This window comes from Tympanuchus pallidicinctus, unplaced genomic scaffold (assembly GCF_026119805.1).
Source record: "Tympanuchus pallidicinctus isolate F22 unplaced genomic scaffold, pur_lepc_1.0 scaffold16, whole genome shotgun sequence".
Taxonomy (NCBI): Eukaryota; Metazoa; Chordata; class Aves; order Galliformes; family Phasianidae; genus Tympanuchus; species Tympanuchus pallidicinctus.
In genome coordinates, this window is record NW_026294679.1 from 16,684,790 (window position 1) to 16,704,969 (window position 20,180).

The window sequence follows — 20,180 nt, forward strand, 5'->3', positions numbered from 1 at the left end:
TTTATTTAGTGGATAGGCTTACTGCCATGGCACAAAGCTGAGTTTTGCTGACAAAGCCCTGCTGCCAGATGTGCTGCAAGCACAGTGTGTGAACATATAACAGTGCTACTGTGTGGCCGGAAGCTTTTCAAAGACCGGGCTGTTGTTTGGGCTTTTCAGATGAGAAGCTTAAAAATTGACAGGTCTAAACCACATGATTAGCGTCCTGCTGAGTACGATCAGATAACATCACTTACTATCCTCCAGGGATACTGATGTTGCACACCATTAAGCATGTCGTGAATGCCCAGAAGTATATAAAACCACAACCGGGTTCCTCTACCGTTTGAAAATGAGTTTGGTTAGCAGCAGGAGCAGCCTCCAGCACTGATAACAAGACCTCCTGCACAGAGTTTGTCTCACAGCAGCTGTACGCAGAGATGCGGGCAGCCCGGCACCAGAGGGAGCTCCGCGGTGGCAGCAGTATGTAAGCATGTCAGCATCAAATGAGAACTACTCAGTTTCTTTCAGGAAATGTCTCAGCTCACAAGAAGACAGTTGAAAAACCCAAACATGAGCAGGAGACCTAGGTTCCACTGCCTGCAGGGCAGGTACCAAGGTAACTGTAGTTAAGCAGGGTGGTATGTGGCTCTTAGGAAGCTATTGGAGCCAGTATATGTCAGTACGCTTTGTTTTCCAGAACTCCAGCTGGTATTTGACCTTGCTTAGTGTATGTGAAGGCTCAGCTGGTTGCTAAAGGGAGGAGTTTACTGCTGGTTGGAGCAGTGCTATGGCTGACCTCTTTGCCAGCAGAAGTGTATATTGTCTCAGGCTGACAATGCAGGGATTTCATGATCAGAAAGCACAGCTGCTCACTCCTCTGGCAGGACAGGAGGAATGAGGCCATCCTAGGTACACCTCTCCCTCTAGGACAAGAATATGGAAAGAGGCAAATATTTTCCTTGGGTAGAAGAATGTGTCTGGAACACATAGGAAGCCCAGGGGAGGGTAGAGCTCCTATGGGACAGACAGTGCAAGAAATAGGACATGCAGACCAGAAGGTGGGAGAAGCAATGGGAGCTTCAGGGGCTCTGTTTAGGTCATGTCAGACATTTCATTATAACATAAAATACTATATTTATAATAAGTTAAACAGACATGTAGACATGAAACACCAGAAACACTGTCATACAGTCCTACATCCATGTATTGATTTACTATAATAAATAACATCTTACATTGCATTTTCTTTCTGACTTTTTTTTTGGGGGGGGGGAAGAAAAAAAAAAACACAGCCAATTTTGGCAATTAATAATTCTGAAATATTTCCGTCACTTTCCTTGAGAAAGGATGCAGTCCCAGGAGACCTGATCCAGGCAGCAGAAACTGATTATCCCAATGGACTTTCTCAGCAAGGTCAAAGAAATCTCAGTATGATCAAAGAAAGGGTTTCTCTTGGGCCAGATCTGCCTTGCATCTTCTGCATCTTATCAGCACTTGTAATAAAAGGAAGAATCCCTGTTTATTTCAATCTTTCTTTGCCATCTGTGGTCTGTCAATGTAAAGAAAATCCTGGTTAAACTCACCTGAGCTTACCTGAAATGCTCCATATTGTTGGTGACTAAAGGCTGTTCCTGCTATAGTGAAAAAGCATGGTGCCCATTTTTGGTTGTTTTGAATGTTGCCACTCCTGTAACAGATTTAAGAAACTGGAGGGGCAGTTGAGAACAAGATGAGGGTCTGACACTGAAAGGGTGGGAGCAGGCATGCACTAAGAACTATGGAAAAAGGTTGGACAAGATGTGCAGGGGAAGGCTGACTTTGACAAGCCCTGGCTTTTCAAAGCATTCCCTAGGTTTAAACATCTATGACTTTTTGCTGGAGTTCAACTTCTTTCCATTGCCAGAAACATTTCAAAGACTATCCCTACTTCTCACAGGATCTTAACTACCTCCTTCTGAAGTACCTCAGACGTTGATTTATTCATCTTTGCTACTGGACTTTGACATGGGAAGATGTTTAATTTTTAGCATGAAAAGCTGCTTCCCCAAAGTCATGAGTTAAATCTGCTTTAATAAAAATGCAGAGCTTTAAGCAACTGGGACATAAATGATTTCTCTTCTCACTACTGAAATGCTGCTTTGTAAGTATGTTCAGTAAAATATTAGAAACAAGCCTCTAATTGCCCATAGAGTACTGAAGACCTGACTACCTAATGTAAAAAATCAACATCATAAAAATTTTGAGAATACTGAAAAGAAGTAAGGGAAGACCACAGGTCATTTTCAGCCATTCCCTTTTCACTTCAACCCCATAATTACACTATTATCTTTAATATCAGGGGAACAGTGGTAAACATAAGATCATTGTAAGACTGAAATAATGACCCTAAAGAAGAAATAATTTAATTGTTGACCTCTATTGTTATAATGGGCCTTTGCACACACAAAAATCACATTAATATTCAATTTACTCAAGTGTTCCATGCTCTATCTTGTATAAGGCTCTGAAGCACAGTTTCCTTAATAAAAATGACTGATGTAAATGAGTTCTTCCAAATTACACACTTAGGTGTATTCACTAGAGCCCACGTAACCTATCCCATACGATATCACCAGCTCTTGATGCTGCTTTTGAGTGAGACAGAGGATCAAACATAGAGGTCTTAATTTTTACAGGAAGAAAACAGAGTATTTCCCCCAAATACAGAGAAGCAATTCTATTGCAAGTGTTTCTGGTAAATCACGTCTAGTAAATTTTTCTGCTTGAGCTCTGTCCTAACCAAGCCACAGTAACATTTTCATGGTCAGCCAGGACTGTTTGGCTAGTCAGGGTTCAAAGCAGGAAGAATCTGAATGAAATTGCCTGTTGGTACAAAAAGAGAGCTGAAACCTCATTTAGAAATTTCAGCATCATTCTGTAATGTAACAGACAAAGAGAGAAACTGAGAAGAAACTGCTGGACCAGGGGCTGGCATCTCACCTACAGGGCCACTGCCTAGACTGCAGCCCTCATGGTGGGGTGGAGGGAAAGATGGCTGTGACGTTGGCATGGAGTGCAACCCACTTGGCTTACCCTCCCCTCTGCTGGAGAGGTAGAAAGCAAGAGGAAATCTTGCACAAAATAGCTCCCAGACCTATTGTTGTGTACTCCACACATTTTTCACGGGTGTCAATAGTTTTGTGGGCATAACTGGAGATAAAGCTAAATTGAGAAGTAATTGTAATGAAAAAGCTGGTTAGAAGTCATCCCAGTATTGCAAAACAAGTCCCTTTTATTTTGTTAATTAATAATTACTTATTTGCAAATACAGAGTGTGCTGGTGACACATATGTTCCTGGAGAGATGGTTAAGAAGGCCCTGAACACCCAGGGAGGGGATGTTCCAACTCAGCTGCACTCTGAAACAAATGCAGCATTTTGCACGAGGAAAGATGAGTTCCTGGAACTGAATCATGGCAACGGATTGGCAGACCCCATCTGTAGTGTGACAGTGAGAACAAAAAGCATTGGGGCTGCCCCAGAAGGAGAAAGGCTCAAAGTGAGGAGGCTCCAGTGACAGGGTCTAGCTGAGCAGCACCTATGCTACTTTCTGGGCCCGTGTTTGTCCCTGTCACACTTGGCAAGGAAGATCCATCACTGCAACCAAGCCTGGGAGCAGCCAGAAATACAACACGGGAAACAGAAACTACTAGAGAAGAGAACAGTGAAAGCAATGGCCCCAGCCCCTCTCAGCCTGCTGTACTTCTCTACACACAGAGCCATAGGCTGCTGCAAGGCTGAATTCAGCTCTGTTTGCCTACACATCCCTTCACTCTACTTTAACGTCATGGTCATTAGCATCACAAAACACTGCTTATTTAATAAACATTTTAGTGATTATTGCACATTTCCCACAGCTTCCTCTCCAAAAGAGGTCAATTAACAGCTGTCATCTTGTCCAGAAGACCTAGATTTTCCACTACAGCAATGGAAAAAGAAACCAAACAAAACAGAAGAGTGCAAGGGGGGGGGGAAGGGGGAATATTTGTTATTTGAAAAGTTATTGTTTTGCCACCTTTTAACACACAACCATTTTGTGTTCACCATCATAGATATTACTGCTGTCTTATACTGACATGCAAATAGCAGTTCTATAGGTGCATAAAATGCATGTATATTTAACTGTAGAATATTTTTTTTTATATGCATATATATAAATAATCTGTCTGCACCTGAAGCAACACTTGTGTAACAGCATTCACTCCATGTGTCAATGCACTCTGGGGACAAGTCCGAATACACGATAAGAATCATTTTCAGATTTATTTTCAAAGACCTCTGGCTCTGGGTTTGTTTCATTTAGCTACAAATCTTGGCCAAAATTCTCTGCAACACGTTCTAAAGGAAATGCTAAATCACTGCCTGAAACAGTGATTGAGCACCTGGTGGGAAGGCAGGGCCAACCCACGGGACCTGAAGGAGTGGAGCCAGGATCCACCTCTTCCCAGATCTCCTTTAAGGGTTTGCAGTGGAGGTGAGGTTATCTCCTCATCAGAGACTGGAGATTCCTGTCAACCCTGAGGCCTTCCAAAGGTAAACAAATTTTCTTCTCTGTTTCTGTGTCCATGGCTGGTGCTTTTGGGCTTGTCATTTGCTGAAGCCTAGGATTGTGTCAGACTGCTGTTATTGCTGTTCTTTCCATCGCATTATAGCATTAAAGCATTACACACACCCAAGATTCAGTTTAATGTGACTGTAGATCCTATTAGTTAACAGAAAGCATTGGCTAAAGGTGTTTGGTATTCAGATTAGTACTGACTCCTCTTCAGAGATCCAGGCTTCACTTTGCTGCCATGGAATTTGAAAAATTCACTCTGCTTTCCTCACATACCTAGCAGTTATATACTGGAGGATACAATTTTCCATAGTGAGAGAAGAATCTGAAAAAAAAATTAAAAATGGAGCGCAAAAGGAAAAATGTGCACATCTACAAAACAAACAAAAGTTAATCAAACTAAAGGTTTGTTTGTTTAAATGCAGTTCTATGTTTTGCTAATGAAATTACCATTTTTTTTTTTTTTAATGTGTACAGATACTTTTTATCCTAGACTCCCCTGGGAAAACATGCTGTTATTCTGTTTTTTGAGAGCCTGCTCACCTCTTGACTTCTGGCTCTTAAGGTTATTTACATTTGTGAGATCAAGCAACAAAAAAATGGCTTGTACATTCTTCTGGGCTTTCCAATCACACACGTTCCTTGGAAAACTTTAATAAATCCATTTATTGATACTTTTATATGTAGATGACATCTTGTCCTACACTGGATAGGCATTATGTTGTATACAATGAAAGCAGATACCAGAGAAGTACAGTGTAAATGGCACTATGTCAGTTTGGTGACTTATTTGTGACCAAAATAAAGGAAAAATATTCATAATAGGAGACATTTATCTTAATTTAACAACTTGATAAGTGATTCCTGTTTCTGAAACGCTCTTGATTTCCAAATAGTTAAATTCTTCCAAGATGAGCTCTGTTCTAGGGGAGAATAGGTTTTCTGAGTTCCAAGTCAAAATTCATTGAAAAATTTTAATGTCTGAAGACATTAAAATACTCCTGTACTTCAATTTTGATAAAGGCAAGCTATGAAATGAGACAGGAAAAAAAGGGGAAACCATTACTCCAAATATATATTTATAAGCAGACACATTACATTCAGTTTTTTTCCATCTTTTCACCAACGTTCTCTTATTATCTGTGATGATAAAAAATATCTTAAGCAAGGATGAGTCATAGTTTGATATAGAGCTTTCAAAGAATAGTGATAATCCTTTTTCAGAAATTAATACTTTGGATGTTGTTGTTTTTTTTTTGTTTTTGTTTTTAAATCACAGAATGCATGAAAACAAAATTATCAACAACATTTTTCAGATTTTAAAAGTTAGCACTGTATTTCAGTGGGAGCCTAACACCAAACCAAAATGAAAAGCATTTCAATTACATCAAGCAGAGATCTTTTCATCCTAGCAAGAAGTTAAATATTGTTATGGGATTTTATTCAACCTTGCTCTTACCAAAATATTTTGGGCCAACTATTGAGAGAAGTAGAAGTTTAAAGTTGCGTTTTAAATAACCCCTGATGCTAGAGGAGTGTATTTGGAAATTATCAACAAATATAAAGAATACAGCAGCATGTTAGTGGACACTACAAAATTATATAAGAAGTCAAGAGCAGCTGCAACAGTATTCTGGTTGTTTAAATTTTTCTTTGTTATGGCTGTTGTACTGTGCATCCAGTATACAATCTTCTAGTTAATAACATCTGGTTAATCAATGTGAGCAAAAAATGAATCTCAGGTTTGTGGCATGTTTGTAGCTTTCTACCTGCCAGTACAGTTCAAAGGCACTGAGTGAGGAAAGTTCAAGAGATGCGGCATCTCTCTTAGTTCTCAGGATGGACAGGATGGTCTCATAGGCTTTACTTTCTGTCATATATCATGCAACACATTTGGGCAAAAGAACACTTGCTTTGGCAATTCCAGGCCATCCTAATGGCAAAGCAGCAGTAGCAACAAGCAGTGGCTTCATACTGTTGTGTTTATTTGCTTAGCTGACATTGCCCCTTTATCTCACTGGTGATTTGGGGCTCACTCAATTTTACGCTTCTTCAGACAGATAATCTCCTCTCATCTTTCAGCATGATCATCCTTCATTTTCCTTCCCACCCAAACCACAATGAGATTCAGACATAGTGTTGTACTAACATAAAATCTGTGTGTGCTCGTGTGTGCATGTGACTGTCCAAATGGATCTTAACACCAGCTGGCATGTTTTGTTACTTCATTTTTCAAGATACTCCTTCAGCAGAAAAATTATCTAAATTAGTGAGAGACACTAGGGCTGTATTTGGGGTTGAGCTTATGTCCTTTCCCAAGCAAATGTGAGTTTCTTCAGTATCTTGGCTGCAGGAGTGAGAGCCTGGTTCAATACAGGTCTGGTTATCCACATCTCCAGAGTATCTGTAGTCCTGTTGACCACCTTTTGGTAGTTCTGCTGGTTCTCTTTGTATGCTTGACATTAACCAGGTAGATTCCGAGAGCTGAGAAGGTGATCTCAGCACTGCTACAGATGAAGCTGGTAAAGGCAGTGCTCTAGGATAGGAGGCATAAGGAGAATTCCTGTTTTCTGAAGATGAGGGTTGGTATACATTTTCTTCTGAGGAAGGGACTGAGACTTGAACATACTTGCCAGTTTCTGGGTCATAAAAAGTCTTTAAATTAACTTCAGCTGGTAAATCAACTACATAGTATTGGCCAGAATCGGGGTCTTGGAGAAGTTTACGCTGGGTCAAAGAAGGAGAAGGGCTTACTGCAGATGCACCACTAAGTCTTCTTATACTAGTTTCTGGAGAAGTAAAAGTTGAGTGAGGAGCAGGATGAATAGAATACCCCAGTGGTGAGGGAGATGCTAGTGTGTGTCCAGAACGAGTAACTTTTCTCGCTGCAATATCTGTATGCTCTATCTGATGCTTTTTCTGCTGCTCTTCTATTTTCTTCCTCCTGCTTGCCAGCTTTTTGGCCCGCCGCAGAGCCTTTTCTGTTTTTGGTGGCACAGCAGGAGGCTTGCCTGTTCCTCTCTCCCCTAGTTCCAGTCTCTCAGCTTCCCCTGCAGGATCAAGTAGAAGATGCCTCTGTGTTGAATTGATTGTTTCTTCTGCAGATGTATCAGCTTGACTCTTCAATGCCATGTTCAGTAAGGCAGGGTTTATAGCAACTTCTGTCTCTTCAAGGCTAGAAATTGTTGGTTTCTCTGATGGTAAACTGACAAAAGAGTGCATTGTGCTTCCTGATCTAGGGCTTGTAACAGCAGAGCATTCATTGCTGTCTAACAAAACTTGTGCATCTTCCATGTCTAGCATGTCCTCTAAAGCTTCGTGGGATACAGAAAGATATGTATGGTCCTCTGGTACAGATTCTGTCACAGGGGAAATTGTCTCTGTAGTTATTATTTTTTTTGCACAAGAGCCACCTCTGCGATTAAATAAATGATGGTTCTTAAAGTAATTTACCTTTCTTTCTGTTGGATAGCTGGGGCTGTTTTGTGCTTGGTCATTTTCTGGACCTAAATTTGGTTGTGTTAAGCTGCGTCTTGCCTTCCTAATCTGGGGCTTCTCTTTATCTCTGCAGATACTTTCCTCATTCATTTTCCCAACTTCATTTAACAAAGCACAGGTCTCTTCATCTTCTTCCATCAGCTTCCCTAACAAAAAGCTCTCTGAATCTTGCAGAAGATTGGGGTCCAGTGTTGCTGAAGTAGATCCAGACTCACTGGCATCTCTCCCTCTGTCAGTTGCTCCTTCCCTCACATCCTGCTGCCTTCTGCGCATCGGTGCCAACCAGTCTTGCTCCGGGGCATGCAGCGCATCCTGGGATTGCTTGCTGTGTGCAGCTGGGAGTGCAAATCTACCTTCCATTTCTTTATAACTGCTGCTCACTGTATCATCTAGAGAAAAGGATCTAAACAGAGGCATCTTGACAGCTCTTATTACCTGAGGTGACCTGAATGTATTATTTTTGATCATAAACAGACAGGGTTTGGCTGAACTTGAGGATGGTTGAGTTTGTGGCTCCTCAGACCTTGGAGTGGATGCGTCTTTTATGCTGTCAGAAGTAGAATCCATGCCATTGGCTTCTTCCTTTTTCTCTTGTATTAGCTTTTCTTTCATCATGCTTTGTTCATTCTCAGTACCCTCCTTCCTCTCTGCTGCACCAGTGCCAGAGCTGACACAAGCATAATAGTCTTCCCCAGCTGCATTTCTTCTTTCCTCGTGGCTTTTCTTACTTTCTACACTCATTTCAGCTTTAGTCCTCTGGCTTTCTTGAAGACTTTCCTTCTCCACCAGGGGTTCTGGTGAAAGTGGCTCCTCCTGAAATGGTTGCTCTACAGTGGAGATGAAAGATTGTTCAGAAGAACTAGGGCTTCTTTTGCCTTGTGCTTCATGGCCAGTGACTGCCATGTTGGTTTGGATGTCACTGTAAGGTACACCCTCTGCTGGTGAGAGTTGGCTTGGAAGTGTTTTGAAAGCATCATTTTCATTTGGTTTACCAGCCTGTCTCTCCTTTTCCTCAGCTTGGAAACTGGGATTTTGCAAGGGCTGCCCAAGTGTTCTATCTGTATTGTCTCTACTGTATAGTTTCATTGCTGGATAAGGCAAAATTTTTCTTAAATTGGGCTCTTCACAGTGATGCCCTAACAAGGGGTGGTCCTCATTACCCCTTGTATTTTTAATCAGATCTTCATGTGTTGAATGATCTTGCTGCAAATTGTCTTCAGTCTGGTGAAATAAAAAGTCTGCTGTTGTCTGGGGTGAACTCAAAGTCAGGTAATTGTCTGTGAAGTGTCCAGCTAAATCAGTTTTATTGTCCTTTTCATGAACACTCTCAGACAACACCGAAGTTATATCACTCAATTCATCTCTCTCTGCCATCTTCATGCTATTTTTTTCTTGCAAATTCTCCTGTATACTTTCCCTAGCCCTATTTCTATTTTCCAAGACTCTTAATAGAGGAGAAGGGGTGTAAATAGTCTTAACACGTTTACGTACATCTTTCAAGTTGAACAATAGACTTGACGCTTTTGATTTGTAACTGTCTCGAGACCTGTAATCACTAAACACACTCCCTTCATCGTCTCTCTCTGACATGCTCTCAGTGGGAGGAGGTGTGAGAGGGATCATCTCACTTTCCATGGGGTCCATCTCCTGTTTTGGTGGTATAATGGGTGTTAAGAGTTTAGTGATGTTAAAAATGGGACTGACTGATCCAGGAGAGTTTGCCTGTTTAATCAGAGGAGTGATATCCTGATCAGGTTTGGCTCCAGATGCTTTTTCAGACAATAAACATGTTTCACTGCTGGCTGAGAACTCCTCTGAAGTTTGTCTTCTCTCTGATGCCCCTTTTGTAGCCCTCAGCCTCCTCCAGGGTGGACTGGTGCTGTTCTCTTCGGTTAAGGTGGCTGGGAGCCCTCGTGGAGGTGGAACAGGTGCCTGGGACAGAGATGAGGGGGAAGCCATCCTGTGAGACATGGACTGGGGTGAGATGGAGGTCTGGGACGTGTCAGGAGGGGAAAGTTGATCTGGAAGCGGCAGGGGTGGTATAGGAGGAGCTTCACGGGTGGGCGGTGTTGGGGGATGTGGGGGAGCTGGGAGTGGAACTGGCTGAGGGACTGAAGGTGGCTGAGGAGGATCCTGGTGCACGTGGATCCTAGGTGGGGGTATAGGAGGAAGAGCAGCAGGAAAATCAGTTCCAGAAGGGAGGGGACCATGAGGTACAAATACAGTTGGGAGGGGGATACTAAAAGCAGTTTCTGGTGGAGTTGGCTCCCTCTGAAAATCTTTCTTCTCCTTCTTAGTAACAGTGGCCTTGACGGGTGGCAATTTAAGTTCACTTGCATGAGATCCTTCAATAACTGTCACTTCTTCAAGGTATGTAAGACTTTCCTTTTTTGTTATTGGATCAACAAATTCCTCTTTTTCAGACAATTTTTTATGATGGACATTCCATGATTCAAAAGCACTATTCTCACTGTGAAGAAAATTGCCTTTTTTTGCTGGCTCATTAACTTTCAAATTTTTGTTTTTGAAAGCATTTTTAGATGAACGAGAAAAATTTGACTTGGCTACTTTTGACATCTCAATCAGCACAGGATAACAACCATCAGAACCACAGTAAGTCATATCTATTTTATTAGGTCTTTTCTGTGGCTCATGTTTGCCACTGACATAGTGGCTATCTTGACTGTCCTCAGAAAATCCAGACAGTTCCTTGTGGATGTTTAAAATAGCTTTGTTATCCCAGCACGCCATATCATTTCCATGATTTAATTTACATCTTTGAAAGCTATTTTTAATGGGCTGCTTGCTGGCTATCAGAGAATCTCCTGACCCTTGATTTGCAGTCTTATCAAATGTCTTAATCAGTGAAGACACTTTTGAAACATGTTTATTGTTCCTTGGACCAGGGACTGGCAAATTCAGCTTTTTCCTTTCTGTACCAAGGGTGTTATTCTTGGCACTCTTTTTCTCTTCTGGAGCACACTTTGGTAACTGCTGGAATGTTGAAGCCCATATTGCATGTTCATTGTTTCTTGCTGCTAGCTTGTTACAGCTTGCTGTTAATTTGATGGCATGGTTTAATGCCCCTGGATGAAATTTAGCAGAGAACTGGTGAGTGAAGTCAGGTGAAATGGCAAGATCTGGTTCATTGTAAGAGTCTTCAAGTTCTGCCACACACAGACTTTTGAAAGCCCGATCTGTGAGGCTGCTCACCTCACGGTCTGTGTCATCCAGGAGACTCCCAATACTTGAGGAGTCGCTCTGTCCTTCTGTATGTTTTTTATTTCCCTGCATTGTTCGTGGGAGTCATGAATGAACTATCCAAAGGATTAACACCAGGTGTCGAACAGGCAGGTGACTGTGTTGCGGAGTTCCAGTTGTTTGCAATTTATAAATATAAAACAATTCCTCCAGTCAGTGCTGCAGCATACTGATTCATCTTATGGAACAGGTGAAGGAATCTTTCTTCTCTGCAAAGACAGATTATGAATTATCATTTTTATATAGTAATATTATTAGAAAAAGACCATTTTCTAGATAGATTGGCCACTGACTAATTTGTTGCTATATGTATTTAAAAAAAAAAAAAGCTAGGAACACGTTAGACAGTATGAAAAACAATTATTATTTCAGTCAATTTGGGTAGTTTGCAGTAGATAGTTACTGAAAAAGGCCATTACAATTCCTTACTTGAGTTCTTAAAGACATAAGAGCCAAATTTCACTTTCCTTTGCTTACTTCCAACACTTCCAAGTGCTGTGGAGGTTGGCTTTTTTTGGCCAGGATGAATAAGTAAATTCAGAAAAAGAATGTCAGTGTATATCAGTGCGCACTATGTCTACAGAAGTGAGCCTTTTTGTACCAGTCAAATTTGCTTTGACAATTATCAGCCTGAGCATGACAAAAAAGAATGGCACTGTAAGTAAAGCATTAAAAAATAATATAAAAAGTAGTTTGTTGTGCATTACATGTTCCAAGAAAATACTGCTGAGGGAATATGCTTTAGCCACCCATATTCAGATATGGTCGGGTTGATGTATTGAAACCGAAGAGGCTGCTAATATCAGTTTAGCCAGCAGAAGGCAGGAGCGTCTAGGGGACTCTGTAAGTCCCAGTAAGGGAGTGCAGGGAAAATTTGGTTTCACTTCCAGAACTGATGGCAGTGAATGATAACCCATTCAACACAATTATAAAATATCAGTCTTCCTTTAATCTTTGACTGCAGTGTGAAAGCAGGGTCCACATCAAGGTCTATCTTTACATCAATCTGGAGACAGACTGGGGGAATCCTTGGGTGGAATGAATATAAGCAGTAGACCCTTCAGCTATGCTTGAAATGTATACTCTAAAACCCTTCATGGTTTACTTTCTTAGTAATTCAGATAAGTATTCTCAGACTGAACAGCTTGAGCAGGCTATTGGCTAACTACAGTGACATTAAGTTTAGAAGCATATTTAGGAGCTAGATAAAACCCACTCCCTAAAGGAAGTCTGATCTGTATTTCCATTTCCCAGGGGAATTTCATAATTAACTTGTAATGAGCTGAAACACCGAAGTTTCCATCCAAATTAGCATCCATCTATCCATTCTATACAGGTGGAGGCCATCCTCACCTAGAGTTTGGATCCACTGTAGAACCGAGCAATGAAATATAGAATTCAACTCCTCCAATTGTCCAGATCCATGTCTCCACTTTGGCTCAGATCTGTAAGACTCCTGGAAATGGCACATCTTTCCCTATGAGGCCTCAGTACTAGCAAATGTGAAAAACCAGAGGAACTGCGATTTCTCAGCTGAGTTACTCAGACACAGTTCTTCAAATGAAAATGCTCCTTACCTTCCTTCTCTACTTAAAAAATTCAGCCAACGCATTTATAAACTGAAATTATCATAGTGAATCTTGATTCTTGTCCTCCCAGTCATAAAATCCCAATGACTTAGAAGAGCTAAATTAGATTAGTACCAGAAATAAAATTAACTTTTTCCTTCTACGCTGTACAAAGATTTTCAAAACTGAGTTTTGTTTCTATCACTCCATGTAATTTTTGGAAATACAGGTGCATACCCGCCAATTTTGCTTCTCATCTCTGGAACTTCCTCTCATGCTTGTATTTGGTTTCATCTCCGAGCATCTTTAGTGAGGAGGTAAAAATAATCCAATGATGTAGCTTCGGCAGAAGTAGTTTATTGTGATGTTTCCAATCTCCAGCATTTTTGATCTTACGTGAATTCTGTAATTTGAAAACACTGAAGACGTTTGTTTGCATGGGATAAAGATCTTTTCACACGCTATACTCATTCATTCATTTGTTCATTCACATTTTACAACCATTTCAGGAGTGACTTAGAGGATTTCTTACCAAAAGAGCCACAATGATAATAACCTGATAACTTGAAGGTTTGGTAGCTTGTAGGAATCAGGTTCCTAGCAAATAACTGGCACAACCTCCAATACTGGTAGCCTCAGCAGAGGGCTGTGCCATATGGCCTCTTCCTTGCTGCTTTCTGCCTTCCAGTTGTGCCACCCTTTCAGAAGGGCTGCAGAGGAAAATGTGTATTTCCACTCCAGATGCATCTGACTATCTGCTGCCAATGGCGATAGACAGAGGTCCATCTGCTAGACTAGGAAGTAAAGATGCTGAGACCTGAAAGCCCATCCTTTTTTCTGCCTCTGTTGTAAAGGAGAGGAAACATAGACAGATGCTGTAGTGAGGGGCAGTAAAAAAGGAATCTTTGTGCTTCCACACGCAAGTCAAAGGACGCTAAAGGAAAGCTCAGTTATGCTGGACACAGACGGCTGCTTCCTTTTAGCTGTGCAGAGCCCTGGATCTAACCCTTGCATGTCAATATTTATTTCCCACAGGGAAAATTGCCTGGCACTAAGATAAGGCAAGTAGGATATAGGAGTAGGTACAGTAGATTTTCCTGAAATAAGAGCCCCCTCTGAGGAAACTTCTGCGTAAACCTGCAGTAGCCAAAAAAAGCCTGGAGAAAGGAGCAAGAACTTGCTCACTGGGATGGTCACCTACACCTTATCTGAGAACACTGTTATCTTAAGGACAACCCTGTACACAACAGAAATTTTTATGGTCTTTTTAAAGTTTTTTGGCTAAAAAATGTATATGTAAAAGCAAAGAGAAAAATGACACATTTGGTTGCAGCCAGATGTAGAAGAACATCCTCACCACAGAGAGATGTGATGAGTTATCTCTTTGCTCTGAGGTTAAATTATGATTTTACGGCTTCTGTGGTACTCTTAACTGTGCAAAGCCAACACAGCTGTGGGAGCATATGATTATGTTCTGGCTCACTCATCAACAGAGCTGTTGACTAAATTCCAGTGGCACAATGCTTATCACTATTTATTGGTGGTGATGTCTGAACTAGGAAGAAGCTTGGCTTTCAGATCTCATGGGCAGAGGTCTGAAGAGACATCTTGTCCCTTGTAAACTGAGAACATTTGCTGAAAAGTGAGTAGGATAACAATAAACACAGGGATCATGAAGCAATCCCAGCAATTATTTTCCTAGATGGAGTCACTGTTATAAAAACTACTCAATGCTGCTGATTGAAGTAGGCTAGTCTCTGTCTCTGAAACCCTTTGTGAAGATCCTTGTCTCAGCAGGCCATACTGTTAGTACTTGGGCAGTGTAGTGTTTAAAGTGGGAAATGTATCCTCTTCAAACGTTCAAGATACAGGTCACTGCAAGGACGGGATTGAAACAACAGCACTGTACTGGTCTGGCTATCATTTACATAGGTATGATGGCAGCTTCTGAACTGCTGAGGAAAGAAACTATTCACAGTCTGGTTATCTGATAAAATCATATTTCTCTACTTTTTTTGGACAAACATAGCAGTCTGCAAGTAAGATGCAGTGTTTATGCTTAGCTCAGTATTTACTCAGTTCTAAAATTTCAGATACGTGAATTTAATCTATTCAATTTCCGCACAGTGAAAAGGAAAGCTAAACATATGAAACTCCTTGGGAAATGCTGAGGAACAGGTCAGGTACCAGGCACTGGGTATCATATGATGTAAGCTACCGAAAAACATTGCACAAATGTACAGATTTCAAGGAGCTTAATCAGAATTTAACCCTCCTTCCCTTTTAAAAAGAAAAAGAACTTTTTCAGTGGCTCTTTTAAGTGTCTAGCAAGTTGTGATGAGGAGGTTAAGTTACAGAGACTATTCCTGGCCTGGCACAGACTGAATGTCAACTGTTTTCACTAGGCAGGAGCTGGGTGAACCAGCAAACTTGGCTGTATAGAGTGACATCACTGCTGCTGCAATACATGAAGGCATGGTTTGTTCTTCCACACCCCCATGGGCTGCTATTTGGCTGAAATGTTTTTCCATCTCAGTGGCATTTTGGCAGCACCCTTGCAAGTTACACAGCAGCCTGAAGTCATCAGCACTGCTTCCCCCTGAGCATGGAAAGGGAAGGTTTACTACTTTTCTTAATCTTTGTGAGCTGTTTTATTTATGTAGTGCTCTTTGTATATGCATCCATCCACAAGGAAGCCCCAAACCCAGAGATCAATGACTACTAGGTAGTAGAGCTGCCAAGAGTGCATGTGTTGTTGGTCATCCTGGGCTGTATTAGAGCTAAGTGCTCCCCTCTGAATTGTCCTGCTGCCTGGGCATCTCCACGAGCACTGCTTCTTCTGACCATTACTAAGGTCATAAGCTCTGGGGGAAGGATCACAGCACCCTCAGAAAGGAGAGAAGCTGCTTGCCAAGAGAGACAGTGTCACTTCAGCCACATTTCCCCAGTCGATCAGGAAAAGCAATTTCTGGATTAAGACAGTTAAAAGGTAAAAGCTCTTAGCACAAGTCTTCCTTTCTCTCATCCAGCAAGATCACTTTCATTTATACTCTGTGGTCATAATGAACAAAGTGTGTTCACCTTCTTGGTAGAAGAGATACTACATTGCTGACAAATACCTGCAACAAATACCTGCAACAACCAAAAGAAAATGGAGAACTGGGTCTGCACAGTTTACAGTGCAGACTTCAAACACTGAAAGAAAGTAAGAGCATAGAACACGGTGACTTTAGCTATTCCAGCATCTGATCATTGCAAAGATCAACCACTGTAGACTGGGGTCCATTCACCTTGAGAACTTGGCCTAGCAGTTGTGTCTCAAAAACCTTGTCCTGGGCCAGAGAAGAGGAGACACTGTTCTTGACTTTGGACCAAGTTCTGTTCTCAGTTACACTAGTATAAATCTAGAGTCATGTTACTGACGTCAGTAGAATAACTGAGAACAGAATTGGTGACTCAAAATACATCTACTTCCTAAGCCGACACTGGTGCACTATCCAGAAGGCTACCTAAGTAACTGTAGTCATAGTAAAAAGAAATCCAACATCTCTCCAGAGCCAAACCTCATCCCCATGTGGCATTCAAACCAGTATGTGAAGGAATAGGATTTGGAACTTATAGTAAATTTCTATGCTACCAAATTGTTTCCTTTATAGCCAGAACGTATTTGTGGTAATTTTGATATTTTCTGCAATTATAACCAGAGTATCTAGATCTGAGAGTGGCGTGGTAGACGTGGTGCAATCCCAGACTGAATTGCCACTGTGCGACATGACAGGCCATGAGAAGTAGCACGTAATATATATTTGAGTAGTTAAAACTGTCTATTATTACTGTTCTTAACTCAGAGAGGGCAGTTTTGCATGAATTAAAAATGCTCATTTTATTTCCTGCATCAAACAATATCCTGAGGGTGCTGTGATAGGGAATGTGGTCTTGTTTTGAAGTTTCCCGAAGTAAATATTCCAAATGATCATAAAAATCTACTCCAACTATTTTTTTAGAGGAAGTACTGTTAAAATAAATATGAGCATTAGTTTCTTGTACTAATCAAAATAATCAAATTTTTTTTTTTTTTTTTTCTGAAGAAAAAACAACTGAAGCCATTTTCTCTCTGTGAGTTCTACTGAAGCTGGTGTTTCTGCTATCTGGAACTGGGGGCTCATCAGGCCTGCAGCTCAAAGAAGATTGTTGCAGCCTAGTAGAAGCATGAATGCAATTAAGGTATATACACAGCTGATGACCATGTGTTACGTACCCTGCTCTGTGTTCTGCCTCCAGAGAGAACCTTTTCCAGGCCTCAGCTGGAATGTTTATTTCTTCTGTTCAGAATGCAAACCTTTAAGCACTGAGCCATGAAGAAAAATGGGAGGAACAAAGACTCCTTGCAATACTTATGGAGAATTATGGCAAATCTATTTTTCTCCTTCTGGTTCAATGGCAAAGACCCAACGGATATTTCCAGCTGCTCTCTAGGTTGCCAGTGTCCTCTATATGTCCCATCCTGTCAACAGGCCTGTCTAGGCTAGAAGGAAGAGATGTCTCTCAGACAGGGTTGCACTTGAACTGAGGCCTTCTTGCAACCCCTGCTCACTTCTTCCACTACCTGAGCCCTGTCCCTTGTCTTTGTAGAGTCACTAACATACCGAAAGAATGGAAAAAGGCAAAGGTGCAAGGCACATAACTTGGGCAGGTACTGCACTTGACAAACAGTACAACTCTATAAGAATCACTAGGCAAGAGCATGGTGCTCCTTCCATGACTTCCAACAGAGACAAGTGACATTTAAGCAACTGAACCTAAACAATAAATCTCTTGGTATTAAATGTCTGACTGGAAAAGGCCACTGTCTGCAACTACACCAGTCGTTATACTCCGGGATATTTATACAGCTCCCCAGTAAAACAGTATGTGTACACCTCATAGTTACCCATAGAAACTCTCATTGTACAAGAAGGAATTCTGTCTCATTTACACTTCAGTAGCGAATACTCAACTTCAGCTGATTAACTTGCTCAAGATCAAACAAAACAACTGTAGCAGGGCAAGGAACCTAACCATTATATTCTGAATCCCAGAAGAGGTGCCTAACTTTTGGCCGTTAAGGCAAAAAAAGTGTCTTTCTACTGCCCTTCCTAGAGCATGGTAGTTTATCACAAGCTGCTGCAAGAGCAAGGAAGAAGCTTTATGGTATAAAACCCTTCAACTCAGTATGGTGATGCAGTTTAGCGTTACATTATATAGTGAAAATCAGGCAGATCTGCAGGTGACTGTCATACTGCAAAACCCCCATGTCCTCCTCAGGTTCCTGACACCTGTATCTCTTTTTGAGATTGTGAAAAGTCCAGCCCTCCTCGTCAGTTCAAAGTGATGACTGACACTGTATTGGTACTGCCCTTTTATAGAGCACTGACAGGATTTTGGCTAATTAGACAGTTACTCACCTCCTTTCATTTAGACTCAAGCAAGTCTTAGAGGATGAAAGTTGAGTTATTACTTTCTGAGTGCAGGAAAGGAGATATCCCTACAGCAAAGCAGTAGAGTACTGCAGTACTGCAATAGCTAGAGATGAGGGAAGAGGGAAAACATGGATGAGAGAACCTTGTTACCTAGTTAAGGAGTGTGCTGGACAGTCCCAACTTTAGTCAGGAGAAAATTGTAATGATATTACATGTAAAAGCATTACCATACCATCTGCACCTTTAAGTTTACACTCAGACCACTGAACCCTCTAGGCAAGGAGAGACTGACCTGCACCCACTCACATAGGATACAGTCTCAGGAAATAACAGGGTTTCAGAAAACAAGATTTTACAGATGGTCTCACCTGCTCCTTTCCTTTTTATCTTCTGGGTGTATCTTCTGGACAGCGATTAGCATTATCTATTTATTTTCTATTAAATAAAAAAAAAAACAAACAAACAAGCCATATGTAGGTGCTAGAGTTCATATTCTAAGTAGTGACCCAGTTTTTTCCACGTGACCCAGTGAATTCCACATGACATGTAACGTCATGAAATAGCCATCATATGTTACTAAAGAAATCTTCCAGATACATCAATCTTGATTTTGGAAACATGCAGAACTTCCCAAAGGCTTTGTGAGACATAGATGTTCACAGACTGTGTTTCGAGAGGTAACCCAAAACAATATGCAACACATTGTCTCCAGAATCCAGTGCAACTAATAGTATCCCTGAGAAACACCTATCATGGAAGACACACACAAACACACAACAGAAGAGCAGAGGAGACACAACACTGAACTGAGGTGAATATCAGCATGTGGCAACCTGTGACAGGCACAATGCTTGCCAGTTGCACTGTGAGCCTTGCTATCCACAGACAGGCTCCCTTGAGTAGCAGCTAAGGCTGCCTCTCTGAATGCCAGGGTGCAATCAGTGAGGAAACTGTCCATAACTGGAGGACAAGAATTCACGTACCCAGTTTTTATTCATCTTCAAACACCTGAGTAACAAATGATGATTTTCATACCCTGTAAACTAAGCACACTAAAATCAAGCCCCAGTTTAATTTTCGTCACTGAAGATTTGCACCAGAATGAATTCATCAGTTCCAGCCAATCTCTATTTTTTGTCTTTACAGAAGATTAAGGCAGGGCCAAGGCTCATTCCAGGGAAGTGAAGATTCCTTTTTCTTACTCAGGCATTGATTCATTGCCATGATTTAATAGTGTGTCCCTAAGGCCCTTCTTCATTCTTTTACAGTTAATGCATATGCTAAGGCATTTCTTGAGATTATCCTGTAATGGTTATGTAAAAATAAGAGAGAAAGAATAAGAAAAGATGAAGTTTTAAGCAGAATCCACCCTTGTTCCCAAGAGGGAGGTCAATGACTAGCTTGAGAGAGGATAGCCCAGAGGAGCTCCTTCAGTAGCATCACTCAGCAACTTCAGTGACGCTGTAACCACCCTGAAATACACCTCAACGGAGCAGAAGCATCAGAAGTGTGCAGAACTGTACAACAGTTAGCACTGAACCTGACAGTGAAGCCAAACTGACATGAAGGTGTGACAACTTACGTCTGATTCAGCTGTAGCCTGGTGGAGGCATACTTGAGACAGAGGGTCTGTACTGGCTGTAAACTGCCGGGTACTGCTGTTTGATGACTGCGTGTAAAGGTGTATCTAAATGTTAACCACATGTATCCCTTTTAGAGATTTTCCTCAGAATTTCACAGAATTTTCATCTATCTTTTATAATTGGAAGATATGAGTTGGGTGGCCTTCAGGTACCTGGCTCTGCCACCAAAACAGCTT

General features: G+C 41.3%; 1 protein-coding gene across 7 annotated transcripts in view; it reads right to left on the minus strand.

Moving 5' to 3' along the window:
* Positions 1 to 3,227: 3,227 nt before the first annotated feature.
* CUNH10orf71 (chromosome unknown C10orf71 homolog) overlaps positions 3,228 to 20,180 on the minus strand; it is a 29,641-nt gene continuing 12,688 nt past the window's right edge. For 5 of the 7 annotated variants that reach the window (XM_052677293.1, XM_052677297.1, XM_052677294.1 and 2 more), the window contains 2 exons: positions 13,140 to 13,305; positions 3,228 to 11,543 (listed from right to left, as the gene is read on the minus strand). In XM_052677293.1, the coding sequence (XP_052533253.1) occupies positions 6,808 to 11,367 (4,560 nt within the window). In that variant the 5' untranslated portion in view covers positions 11,368 to 11,543; positions 13,140 to 13,305 and the 3' untranslated portion in view covers positions 3,228 to 6,807. Of the gene's footprint in view, positions 11,544 to 13,139; positions 13,306 to 13,458; positions 16,928 to 18,729; positions 19,496 to 20,180 lie in introns of those variants that run through there. The other 2 variants (XM_052677296.1, XM_052677298.1) reach the window with 2 other exon arrangements.